Below are 14,436 nucleotides of genomic sequence, written 5' to 3'. Positions count from 1 at the left end.
TGTTCCATCTTTTAATAAACACATGCACAGATAGAAGCAAGGAATCAAAAGCAATGAAGTGAAATAAAAACACCAAAAGAGCATTCAAGTCTGGGGGTGGGATTCTTTTTGGAAAACTGAAATTACTGTGGCAATGGTATGCAACTGCTTCTAGGAGCTGCTTTTCCAAATCAGTACGAGCAGTCCCTGGGTTTAAATTCCAACCCTTCTGTTGACCCATTCTGCAACCTTCTATGATTGGAGCCACAATAGCCACCAAACTGCTTCTTAATGTTGTTGAAGACTGAAGCAGAAAAGGTATTAAACACTTCAGCTTTTTTTGTACTCTGTATTGGTAAAATCTTACTCTCCTTATGGAGCAGTGATATATCAACATCTGGGGTCTCTCAGCCCACTACGTATGTAGTCTTAGAAACATTTCTTGCTGCTTTCAAGTCTACTTAGTTTGCTGGAGATTTCCGAGTTTGCTCCTTTGTGCCTAAATTTTTTTGTTTGTCTGGGTTTTGTAATGCTTAGCCTCAGACATCTGATCTTGGTCTCATTTTCTGTCATTTTTCTTTTCTGTGTTTGAGAATACAATGATTGTGATCAAGGTCGAACTCCCACTGCTCTTCCAATGCTTTCTCCATGATGGAAAAGTTTATTCTCAAGCTCTAAACACTGTCTTCCTCAAATTTCATTTCTACTTAGCTATATCCCCCAGAAGCCTTTATCTACTAAGTCTTTGAGCTGACAAAATCATTCTTCCTAAGAGATATTTTGCCATTTTCCCTTCTATGTTTGCTAAGGATAAGAAGCTTGCAGTTCATAGTCACTCTCAACAAGCCTTCACTCAAATCTTTTATCTAAGGTTCCTTTAGGAAAGGATGTTGTAATGTCTATACTCTATACGGGTTATCTAAATTCAGATCCACAAGCATTTCATATTCAGGATTTAGCCAAAACCTAGGCATGTAAATTCAATCATATAGTCAAAAGACCTGACTAACCACCTAGGTGTTTTAAGATGCAAAGACTTCCGTACTTATATTAATAATATGTATTTTTATATATAACATAACTTTTGCATATATTATACTAATGTATTATGGTAACTATAATTTTACTGCCACTTGTACCAAATGCTTCTAGTAAGGTGGCAGGATTAAACAGCTCAGCATCCATCCTGTGCCAAACAGGATTCTCAAACAAAACATTCCCCCACTGAGGATTTGTGGGACACCCCCTCAGCAACCACTGCCTCAGCACACACAGAGTCATCACTGAGCAATTAAATAATATCAGAAAAGGCCATAGCAACGCAATGGTTACAGCATTTGCACGGAAGAACTTCAATTCTGTATCATTCTTGGCCTCAAACCTTGCTCTATGGTTTCCCAGAAATACATCCCAATGCAAAGTCTGTGCCCATCCCAAATCCACTTCCTGCACTAGGGTTCAATTTCAAGTTCCTTGGATGAGTCATCCAAGTAAGGAAAAAGATTCTTTTAGACTCTGTCTTCCACTTTAAAATAGTACTTGCAGGTTTTTTACAGTATACTGTCTCCGTGTAAAAACCTTGAAGAATTTCTCAGTATACAGCTATGCATCTGAGGAAAGTTTTGCCTTTGTTAGAGCACTTAATAGAACAGACACCAAAAAAGGGCATTCATTTTCTAGTTTCCTCAATAAAACACAATGCCATGATTTAGCACAGATAAGAGGATACAAATAGCTTATTCTAGTCTACTTCTGTCCCTTAGTGTGGTGCAGTTCATTGTACCTGAGATAATGGCATTCACTGACGTGGCTGTGTTGTCACTAGGCAACCAGAGATAAAATGCTGGGTTTAATGATTTTTATTTAATGCATTTTTATGAGAAAGTACACTCTCTTTATACCTCCCCTAATATTATTTGAGGTGGAAATGCTGTTTACACAAGGAGATATATTTAGCCATCCTCTGCAATCTGAACAAGAAAACTATTCAAACTGGATATTCAAACAGTCAGTCAATAAATATTTCTAAACATACTGACTATTACCACTATCAAACACTTACATCATGGTTGTGGCTGAGATCTCAACCCACTTCACCATCAACAAGTATTCAGTAGGTCTCACCAAAAAGAAGAGCAAGGCAAGAAAACAGACGAGCTGAGGGGTGTTTGGGGCTGTTATGAATGTTTATGTACTCCTTCATGGCAGAGATCAAGCTCAAGTCTCTATCACCCTTCACCTCTCCCATGCTGAGATGAGGTCTACACAGGGCAAGGTGACACCATGTTTCATCCTGTGGCTTTGGGTTGCCCCTATTTTTTCCATAAAGGAGGCATTATCATCAAAAGCTGACACTCCTGGTGAGGCTGTGCTCACAGGTGCCTCTATAGGAAGAGGCACATACTAGAGAGCATTCTAATATCACAGCCATTGCCTCTAGCAGTCTAGGCACACATAATCCCTATAACTCTGAGGGGCTACACATTTCATTTCCCATCACACCATTCAACAGGTCTGCTGAGGGGCCTGACAACAGTGCTGGCTGCTGTATTCAGCAGATACCTCCCTCGTTCAGCAGAGTGCTGGAAATGGTATCACATACATAAGACCACACAAGCCCTCAAGTTTCTTCACATGCTGGGCCCTTCCTCTGCACCTTTTCAGGGGCTGGTGGCTCATATATGACTTGTCACCACTGATTTCCCAACTTTCCTCTTTCTGCAATAGGAGCAGGAAAGCATTTATAGATTGGAAAATCAACTGAAAGCCTCAAGCTGAATGTGTGAGGGCCAGACAAAGCTACAGCTCTGCATACCTAGCTCAAGTTCTGCAAGACAAAGTGAGAAGCAGGTGCACAGAGAACTTTTTAAGTGCAACACTGTGTAACTATGAAACCAAATAAACCCCTTCGTAATTTTGCCTCCACATAGCTAAAACCAAACTAACTAATGCTGCCAATGCTGGTTTATTTAACCTTTTTCTCTGCAAAGGTTACCTTCCAAATAACAGGAATCATGAAGTTCAGTTGAAAACTTTTTGACCTTTAATACTAGTCATCTTTAAATTAAAGTAGAAATTTAAATGGCCTCAGCCACAGCTGGATCTTCTGTGCCCCAGCATATAACCTTATTATCTTGAATGTTAGCAGGTTCTATTTCCTATTGCTTAAACAAAAGCAATGCATGTAGCATTTCAAAATATTAGTTCAGGTCAGCAAACAGCTCTTGTATTTCACTCTGATCCTAAAAAGGGTACTGGACCATTTGCTTAGTCAAAATAAACAAGGCTGAGGGTCAGACACTTTAATTACAAATTAATTCTGGGGAAATTTCATAATCAATAATTCTCCAGTGTTTGCACAGACGTAGGTGGTGATGGTACAGCCTGACTCGTTCTCCTTCAGAAGGGTGAGAAGCCCTGCTCCTCACAGCACAGGATAGTTTCTAAGCAAGAAATAGCTATCAGTCTGTGGGTTTGTGAGGTGGAGTTTTTTTTGTCTCTGCTTTTATCCTCCACACCTACAGGAAATGGTGAGTTCTCCCACCTCTGAATTGTCGTAAAAATTGTCTTTACATACTTCACCTAAGAGAGTGCAGAATGCCACACTGACTTTAGATTAAGAGACCAGAAGCTTTAACACATTAAAGAAAAAAAGTGTCTTTTCGTATTTAAGCGTATCAGGAGATTTCACAGGTCCTCAGGTTAACTTAAAAGGACAAGTTAACAAATGAAATTGATTCCTAGGGCACTTCCCACTTCCACCAATTTCACAGATACCTTGAGATTGGATTTACAGTAGTTTATTCTTCCCTTGGCATGGAATGCACTATGCCAAGTACCATTCTATATTTTTATCAATTATCAGAAACTAAAATAAATTGAGAGAAAGATTGGTGAGATAATAAACCCTAAGAAGGAAGTATCAATAACCAGACACACAGGTAAACTTGGTCTATTCAACTATAACATGTTTTATAACAAAACACAAAGTTAGACATCTGTGATGAAGAAATATCTGCCACATTTACAGAATGTATTTTGGAAAACACTGATTACACTTCCTGAAGAATGCTGGAAACGGATCAACAAGATGTAAGCAACGCTACAGGAGCCCCTGTATAATGATCAGCAAAGACTGTAGGTATGCAAACAAGGAAGCAGCAGGACCAAAGAGTAACTTTACTTTTCAGGTGACATTAGTGGCAGCAGTGTTACAATGCTGAAGACACTCCAATTACTCACATTAGTAACGTTTCAGAAAAAAAAACAGAGCAAGAAGGAGATGGACGTAAAAAGGATAGGAGAGCTGAAAAAAATGTTTTTAGTTAGAATCCATATGACCTCAATCTTTTCATCATATTAACAGCACTGAGAATTCATCCAGTGGGAAGGAAATGACAACTTCAGAAAGTTTTCTAATCTAGCAGAAGAGGTGGAACGTAAAACCAAACTAATTACAGTAAGAAGACATATTTATACCAGTGAGAGTGATTAACCACTGGAATAAGCACAAACAGAAGGATGATTTTTTCCACCTCTTGTTTTATTTGCATCAAGGTAGGATAAATTTCTGATTAAACCTATCATCCAAAATTCAAATTATACTCCGATTGAATATACTTACTGGCTTAATAGTGACATAAATGAACAGCCTAGCATGCATTCTCCTAACTTAGAGTTTAACAAATTAAGTTCTGTTTCTGAAAAAGGTACTCTTTCTAAAGGACTAGATAAAACTTGATGTATACAAATAAGGAACAAAAGAGAAATAAATAAATTACCAGAGTAGCTATGAGAGAAAACAACAACAACAAAAATACACCAAAAAACCCAAACCAAAACAGTTCCCCTTTTCTAAGTATTTATAGCATTCATTTTAAAGGAAAAATTTCAGCAACTCAAAAATCAGAATCAAATATTAGACGGATATGCTTCTAATTTTTCCTAGCCACCTATCTCAGCTTTGTTCTTCATGCTAGACAAGCAAATGTTGACAGCATAAGTCTGGTTGCATAACAGGTGGAAAGCTCCACCATCAAAATCAGGATGGGACTGCCAGACAGAGCAACTACAATCCTGCAATTTCCAATTAATCAATGCATGACTCTGAAGACAGCCCTGACCTGTAGCTAGTTTGATGGAAAGTAGCACGGATGACTTCAAATCTCTACTTATAGGACTCTCTTCTTGAATTAAGCTAAATGGTCAGCGGGTGATAAAGGGAAACAGAGCTGGGAACAGGAGCTAGAATTCAGAAATCCCTCTACCAAGAGGGTATCTGCATCACTACCCTACAGAAACCTTTTTCTTCTCCCTCTGTTATTGAATATTTCATACTTCAGCCTTGAACAATGTTAACTAAGGAGTTAGGCAAAACTCTTTTCAGTCACTTGGGTTCCCTAGTGATTAGCTCTAAGCAGCTGCAAGCTGACAATGTGCTGTACTGAGAAAGTGCCTTAACGAGATCTCTCCTGACTCCCTGGGTTTGAACTCTTAAATCCGGACACGACATTCTGAATTCCACTTTGGAAGAAAGACACTTAAAAGTTAAGCAAATAAGGCACTGCATTTGGTTCAAAATATATATTTGTCCTAAATCTCTGATTATGCCTCTTCATCCATTAATTTGTCCATAAAAGATAGAATTGTGAAGAAACATTAATGTACCACCTTGCAAGACACCTGTCAGTTTCTAAGTGTTACTGAAAGTGCAACAAGATTCAAGGTGGACACAGTTCACAGCAGATCTGTTTAAGATTGCTAAGTGGAATTATAGCAAGAAGGGTGTCTCATAATTGTTGCTCACTGACAAGAAAATTCTACCCTATCACATGTGGATAAAAGAGCAGACAGAGAGAATGAAATGAATGTAGGTGGAAGGCTTTGATCTACTTAAATTCTCTAAATGCCAGACTGAAAAAAGTATTGAAGGGCAACTGTCTAGAAGGAAAGGGAATGATGGAAAATTATTTCATTTTTAAATGGAAAAATATTTTAAACCTCTCTTGAAAACCAGCTGTGAAAATTCATGTACTGCTGCTCAATTGTCACTGTAAATCATGCGAAAAATTCTATAGTACTTTTTGCCATAGTTCTTTTAAACACAATGAAATAACTCAAGTTCCCAAATGTATTATCCAGAGATGTTTATATAGCAAATGTTTTCCATGTTGAGTTTTTTAAAAAAAAAAAAAAACAAAACAGAGCAAAACCCAACACCCAAACAAAACCAAAACAGAACTCCTGAAGAAATAAAAGCCTATTGCATTTAGAATTTTCTACAAATAGTCCTGAAGAGTTTTTCTTGATCTTACTATTAAAACTTATATAGCTTTCATTAGGCATATAAAAAGCTAACAGAGATGAAAAAATGATCAAAGCATTCTATCTTTCAGATATTGCTATGCCTTAGCAACTCTTCGGTCACTAATATATTTCCAGTGTAGGCTGCTCCAATGTTTTAAACATTATTGTTTTAGACAACAAGGAAAAAGAACAAAAAGAAACTTACAGATCATCTAGTCCAGCCTCTTTCTCAAGGCATAACCAAATGTCTGTATCTTATTCTGGACTTAAATTTATGTAATTTATGAAATTTTAGAGCCCACAGCTGTGATACCTCCATAATTTGCCCTATTTATGTTGTTATATACTTATCCTTATTTTCAGGAATTTTTGCATAAAGTATTATGTTAATCTTCTCAAGCACAGCCTAAGACTATTGTTTCTTCTTTCATCCACATTTTATTTAGAAATTTGAAGGCTGTTGCTCTGTTTCCCTTTCAAAGGCTGATCACAGTGAATACGAAGTCCTGGCCAGGATCAGATGAATAATAATAAACTGAGGAACCATAGTGAACTAATTACTAAAACGTAACAAGTGTTAGGAGTAGGCAACCCAAGGATACAATTTATACCACTGTCCCTGATATGAAATCTAACAAAGAGTCAAGAAAGGGAGAACGCTGTCCTCAGAATACCATGTAAATTGAAGGGGTATGTTGACTACAGGTGTATAGGGCTTACTATGTGTCAATTTCCTACCTCTACCACAGTTGTCTTGGCAGCTTTGCACATAGGTTGGTTGAAGTTTCTTGCAGTTTTCCTGAAAAAAAATATAAAATGAATAAATAGCAAAGACTGTAACAGTATGAGGAAAGAATTTTCAGAGATAAGCTACTACAAGTGTCTCTGTAATATAAATATCACAAACCTTTGACAAATAGCTAGAGGACTAATAAAGAAACAGAAAGGAGAAAAATTATTATGGATTGTGCAAGATACGTATGAAATTAAACCACATTTTGTGACATTAGAAAATATTACAGCTCTTTTTCAATCAGCACCTTCTCTAATTGGAATTGGGTATGTAACTTATATCTGCATTTAATAGATCCAACAGCAGCAGCAAGCTGGGCTTTGCACAATGCTCCTTCCTATTATTTCACTGCACAAAGAATTAAATTAATCTTCACGGGGGCCAGCACAAAGCCTAACAACCTCCCATATCCCACATGTGCCTTCATAGTTCAGACTAACACTTGGGATAGCATTTTTCACCATAATAAATTTAATCCAACCCTTCTGATTGAAAAGGCTGCGCCAGTTTTGGCACTCACTGCAAAACTCTGGCATTCATCCTAAGTACTCCAAAACAGTATTTCTGTAACAAGGGATCTGCACAGAGATTCTAGAAGACACAAAGGAAAACACGCTAGCTGTGTCAACACCTCTATGTGTTTTTCAGAATATTTAAGAAAAATATTTTTAATGGGGTTCCACTGATCTCATCTCAGCATTTTTCTCTTTTAAAAGGTAGAATTCTTGGAAATTTTTCACCAAAATGCACGAAACTAGGGTTCAAAACAAGCCAAACTCTCCTATTCCTTTTCCACACAAACTTTTCTTTTTCGCTGGACACCCTTATTTTCCAACACCTCCTCCTTTCTTCACCCTTCTGCGTGATGACCATGCCGAATGCCACAGCCATGATAAACTTTGGGATGCTGCTGCCATCTCGTGGCTTTGGGGGAGGTAGCAAACTGAAACGGTCAACTCCTGAGGCTTTCAGTTCTAACAGGATTTCTAGAGAAATCTGCAAAGACCTACAGAGTCAAAGCTAAACCCAAAGACACATATCCTGGAAAAATCCTGTTTTGCTGGCCATATGCAGCAGCTGTTAAGTCTCCAGTGGAGGCTACAGAAAGGACAATATCTTTTGTCCATGGGTCTCCTCAGTGTGTAAACACAAAGGGATGTAAAACATTAAAAGTGAACAATTAAAAAAAAAACAAACAAATTTCTATTCTTCTAGCTATTAATAAATTGTCACCCTAAACTATGTAGAGTCAAAAATGAGAAGAAAAATGGAATTACAAAATCTGAATTAAAGGAACAGGGAAATGGATACAGATGGGGAAGGCAGACGTGACTACTTTACTGAGCCAAAGAATTTTCAAGGTAGTAGTGACTAGTCTGCCAATAAAAGAAATAGATATGAAATTATTTTTTACAGAGAGGAAAAAGTTACAATAAAACATTTAAATGTCAAATTATGACAACTTAATAGGCTTGATTCTAACAATTTATAAAAGTTTATGCAATTTAGAATTTTCTGGTGTTAGTAAAGTTGTTTTAGAAGCAGCAGTCTTTTACAAAATTGAACATCTCATTTCTAAAAAACACATCATGTCATGAGAAACATTCTAGAAAGAGTCCCACACTGCTGTGAAAGTGGTGGCAGATTTGAGTAAACAAAGCCTATGTCTATCCTCAGCAAACAAAACCAGAAGTCACACAATAAAAAAAAGTATGTATGAGTCCCATTGACAGTGAATATATAGACTCTATGTGGCATGATGTCAAAAACACATTTTCCTTTTCATCCTGCAGGTCACAGAAATATTATTGTTACATTATTATCTATGACAATCTACTCTTTTGTTGTCTCCCGCAGGATCTGAAATGAGCCTATATTTCTCTGTTCTAGGCCATCAGGCAATGTGTCTCCATCCAAAAGCAGAATGGGTCACTGCTTATTATGAGCAAAATCTTTTAAGCTAGCAGTACTTAGCATGGAGTAAGGCACTGGATGATGATGTTCCCATCTTTGATTAGTTACACTTGAAAGAAGGAATCAAGATTTTCAGGTCTTTACTCCAGGCAGAAATAGTATGTGTATCAAATGACCAACAGAACATAAAGGGGGGGGGGGGGGGCGGGGGTGGTGAACAAACGGAGCCAGTTTGGTTTCTGTGAAGAATGAAAGAATTTTTCAGAAATAAGTATCAGTAGACAGATACAGGGTAAAAGCACAGACAGCAGAGGTTCATGATCAAAGACAAGCCCAAGGGGGAAGACTTTCTTGTATTCCATGTCCCAGACTCTAAGGAAATAAGTTTAGCGCCATCACATTCACATGAATGAACACAAGAAACCAGTTTTCGATCAGAAACCAGTGGGCAAGACAGGATGTCAAGAGTTTTAGATTAAAGAGATTCAGATTAGACATTAGGAAGCAGTTGTTCACTCTGAGGGTGGCGAGGTGCTGGCACAGGTTGCCCAGAGAAACTGTGACTGCCCCATGCCTGTCAGTGTTCAAGGCCAGACTGGATGGGGCTTTGAGCAACTTGGTCTAGTAGAAGGTGTCCCTGCCCATGGCAGGGGACTTGGAACTAGATGATCATTAACATCCCTTGCAACCCAAACCATTCTGGGATTCTGCATCTTGTAGTAAACTGCAACTGATTACCACAACACTTGCCTTTTCATCTGATAGCCATAAACAAACAAATAAAAACGAGGCATTAAACATAAGTAAAGCTCTCCTGCTTCAGTTCAGGACAAACCAGAGCACAAATGCAGTAACTCAATAAATCAACAAGTCAAATATCAATTAGCGATAACATCAAATAAACTATGTTATCACTAGCACAACACCCAAACTTTTCACTGCAAAAGATGCTTAAATTCATATAATACCTCTCCCTGTATCACTGAGATCAATATGATTTTAAATACAGTTTTCAGGGGCAGGATCAAGTTTTCCCATCACTGACTGGCCAGGACACTGACTCTGGTCCCTTCCCTTCTGATGTACATAAACTTGCACTTCTTGAGTCAGCCTTCAGAGGCACAACAAGAAGGACCAAAACTAACATGAAAATTGAAACTAAAAGATTGTCACTACATTTCTCCAAAGTCATCACAATGACTTTGGTCTGCTAAGCCATATTTTTAACTACCAGCGCCTTATTTGACAGCTATGTTTGAATTCTCAAAAGTCATTATAGAAAGCAATTATATTTTGATTTTTCAAGAAGTATAATTTGACAGTAGGGAAAGGCAGTATGAAAGAAAGCAAAATCAGTGAAATATTTTGCCATTGCACAAGACACAGGATTCTCCTTCTCTTTCATTATCTAAACTGTTAAATAATCTTTTCCCACTGGTAAACAAGTCATACCTGAAAATTATGTTTCCTGCACGATCAGCTTTCCATGCCTTCACGAGAGCAAAATCTCCTGTAATTGACTTCTCCAGAATATAGTGACGCCCATCAAACTCTCGCACCTACAGAGAAAAGTACACTACTGAAATGTAGTTTTTTTCAAACAGATCTCCAGTGTAGTATTTGTTTATGGGATTAATTTTATGAACTATTATATTTAGACCTCTTCTGGTACTACACAAAGTTTTATCTGAAAAAAACTGCAACTCAGCTGTACAATAATAGAGAAGCACAGGAAGGTTATAAACCCCAGGTTCATCATAGTATCGCTCTTTAGTGAAACTGTATGAGAAAGAGATCCATATTCCTGCTGCTCCATCTGCTGGAATTAGACATGCTTTTTCTCACACATCTACCACCTAACCAAAAACTGAAGTGCTAAAGCGGAAGTACTGAGTAAGTTCGTAATCACTGCCCATCACCAGACACCCCAAATGTAAAATTAAATGGACAAAGCGAGACATATTACTCAATTCACAACATGTGATGGGTGGAATTTCATTTGGTTTTTTCTGCATTTATGATCAATATTTGTAATGATACAGTGCCTGAAGTGAGAATATGTAACTGATGAACAGCTAATATTTTAAAACTATATAGAAACATGAAATAGCATTTCTCTTAGCAATGCAGAAAGTTAGAGAATACACAAACACTTGAGACCTGGTTAAAATTCCTGAGAGGCAGAGGAAGTATGCTAAAAGTCAGAAGTCAGGTTTTCGGTCCTGTAAGAGGAGATCTGAGCTTTTAAAAATGACAATTATATTCAAAATGGATTGGATCAAATCGTGGCAGTCACATTATTAGCCTCCCAAAAGCCTGAGGAGGGTAAGAGAGACATTTCCACAATTGTTAAAAGTAGAAGAAAAATGTTATCAAAATTATAAGCTATTTAATAAACAAAACGTTCCTTCTAATTGTAAAACATCATAATGACATTCAGTAAGAAAATAAAGGGTGGAAAAAAACCCAATCCTAAGTTATTAATTAAATACTGAAAATAACCACATATAAAATACAAGAAAACACAAGGGGGGAAATTACCTTTACCCAGACATGTTCCTGAGGTAGAATTTAATGCAGTTTGCATCCTATTTGGAAGTTACAGCATTAGTCGCATTCACTTCTTGAAGAACAGTTATGGCACCAAGAACCTATTTTCTTTACGAATCCCTTGTTTCCCACTTGGAAGCCACACTTTTTTCTCTCTTTGCAATTTCAAATGCTCCAACTAAACTGCACCTCTGAAAGGCTGTGCTAACTGAACTCTTCCCCATGTAACAGGAAAACTTTCCATATCTGCTACTGCTAAAGCTTCATGTATAGTGACAGGGCTGCTTACTCCATTCCACAGTATTTAAGGAGCACCGGACCCACTAGCAGGATGCTGTTCTCCATCCATACTGTGCACTGTGCTGACCTGGTATATGATTTTCTTTGAATACACAGGGAATCTGGTCAGAAAACTGTGAAGTGAAGGGTAACTCAGCAAGGCAGGCTTTCACCTGGACCAACTTTTGATACTAAGCCACCGTGAAGATGTAAAAACTTGCCTAACGCATCACAGAGGACAGAAGAGTGGAAGCAAAACTAATGCATCTGATACAACAGAAAACCTCTTAATGCAATATACCAAGGTTAAACTTGGACAGGAGCTGCTTAAACTACTGTTTATCTTGGAAATATGTAAGAAATTCAGCTTTTAAAAAAGGCTTCCTTAGTAACAATTGACGTCTTACCTCTCTTGGCTGGCTGGCAATAGCAATGGTGCCATCTGTGTTATATTTGATAGGTGCACCCCCTTCCTGTACCAGCGTCCCATAGCCAGTACTAGTGTAAAATGCTGGGATTCCTGCTCCTCCTGCTCTAATACGTTCAGCAAGCGTACCCTATGGGAAAACATATTTAAGAATCAGTCACTTGGGAACACCAAATCAAACTTTGCTGAATGGGTAACTAACTTATTTTTACATCCTGTCATTTGGAGCTTTTCTTTCTGAATTCAGCAGACCATCACATCTATTTTTCCTCCTATTTTATCTCTCCTTTATGGGATCGGTATTGGATATGGCAAGAAATGCTTCACACATGGCCACAAATTGCTCAAGAGTACACAACTTGCTGTCAGTTCTCTAGCCCTAGCACTTTGTTGTGCCTCCTTTCCTTCAGCTTGTTCTCCAGTTCATTACTGTAAGTACAGAGTTTTTTTCTCTTTTCCAACTAAATAAGCTAGAAGGTTTTTGTTTTGTAACAGCCTAAACCACAAAAAGTATGTTTCTACATAAATACAAACTACATAAATGTGTTTCATTCTCCAAAATCTTACAAAAAACTTCATACCTCACTCCAAGATGAATCAGCCAAACACAGCAGATCAAGAAAGAGAGTCCAGTGATCTAGGTCCCTCATGCTAAGAATACGACGAAGCTGAGAGAATAGCATTTCTGCTGTATTTGGCCACCAAATCTACACTCTGCTCTATGTCCAACTGTACCATGAATACTAACAGTCCAAATTTCTCATCAGTCTTAATTACAGACTTATGGCCAAAGACATGTCTGCCTGCTTTTCATTAGTATCTTTTTTTTCTTCCCTTTTTTTTTACATATGTATATAAATATATGCATTTCTGGATTCTAAGCAAGACAAGACTGTCATGGTCAATTATCAGTCTTGGCAGCTTCCAAAATACAGGTTGGATTGTCACCAGTTATCTTGTAAGAAACACAATGTGTTTCCAAGCAGCCTTCACATTTCAAGATCTGACCAGGACCTCTCCCTTACAGTGTAACAAGGACACAGCAGTCCCCCATTTTGCCTGAAGTCATACCAACTTGAAGAGCATTTTCCAAAAGCCTATTTTATCTTGAAACAAATATTTCAAATCCCACATATCCTAGCAGGTCATTAATTCACCTGTTTACTATTGCACACTGTAGACCCAGTATTTTCATTCTGGATCTACACAGCTTGTCTGTGAAGTCCACAAAACCAATTACATGCGTAAGGAGCTCAAGATCTTCTAGATGAAAGCATTCAACATCAAGTAGGGAAAAAAAAAACAAAACAACAAATTGTGAGATTTGTGGCTTTTGAAACTTGGGAAGTGACAAGTGCCTGGTTATTTTCTGGATGACTGGGTATAAAATGAGCTTTTCTGTCCATCTCTGGGATTCTGAGGGATACTCCCAAGAGATGGACTCTTCTCTGTAAAAAACACAGGACTGTTGCTTTACCCAAACACTTAAAAAAAAATAGCTGTTTAAAGCCCAAAGGTTATGTATCACCTTTGGAATTGCCATACACTAATACGCTGTACGCTTTAAATTTAGAGCACTGATTTTACAAAGCTACATCTCAATAGAACATGACTGATACTCATTATTTTAGCATCTCATTGCACTCAGGCTATATAGGTAGCTTGGCAGTGCTAAAATAATTAAAACTATGTTACTAAAAAGTAAAGATGTAAATACTGGCTGATAACTCTACATGGAGATTTAGTCAAGATTTAATGACCAAGTCCAGAAGAGTTATGTCTCACAATGAACTGAAATCCAGCTTGATGTCTACCCACTAGATGGCAGACACTGCACACACAACATCCCCTAAAGCACACAAGAGCTGCTTATTTTGCCCTTACATAGGCCATAGCAGCCTACAGTCCAGGAAGAACTACCAAAAAATCAAACACTGTACAATAAAATGTTCATATGTGTGTGTGAGTATATTATATATATATATATATATATATATATATGTATATGTGTATATATATATATATATGCACACACTCGAAGTTAATATAATGTAACTAGCCATAAAAGGCATTCATGTAATACAACCTATCAGTTTTTAACAGACTTACCTGTTTCTTAACAGACTAGTTGCAGTGCACCTCCCATGAGCCTAAGAGGGTGCACTGGGCTTGTGTGGCAAAGTTCTGG

General features: G+C 37.7%; 1 protein-coding gene across 1 annotated transcript in view; it reads right to left on the bottom strand.

The window, feature by feature from the left end:
- OXCT1 (3-oxoacid CoA-transferase 1) overlaps positions 1-14,436 on the bottom strand; it is an 88,405-nt gene that overhangs the window by 57,783 nt on the left and 16,186 nt on the right. Inside the window, exons 5-7 of the mRNA XM_061469484.1 lie at positions 12,229-12,378; positions 10,445-10,551; positions 7,024-7,084 (exon numbers count right to left, since the gene is read on the bottom strand). Coding sequence (XP_061325468.1) covers positions 7,024-7,084; positions 10,445-10,551; positions 12,229-12,378 — 318 coding nt within the window. The remainder of the gene's footprint in view (positions 1-7,023; positions 7,085-10,444; positions 10,552-12,228; positions 12,379-14,436) is intronic.

The sequence above is a fragment of the Pezoporus flaviventris genome, unplaced genomic scaffold (assembly GCF_033815535.1).
Source record: "Pezoporus flaviventris isolate CSIRO_AGI_PZ_B2104156 unplaced genomic scaffold, CSIRO_AGI_Pfla_v1 ptg000057l, whole genome shotgun sequence".
Lineage (NCBI taxonomy): Eukaryota > Metazoa > Chordata > Aves > Psittaciformes > Psittacidae > Pezoporus > Pezoporus flaviventris.
The sequence above is the reverse complement of the archived record's forward strand: the minus strand, read 5'-3'. Positions and strand labels throughout refer to the sequence as shown.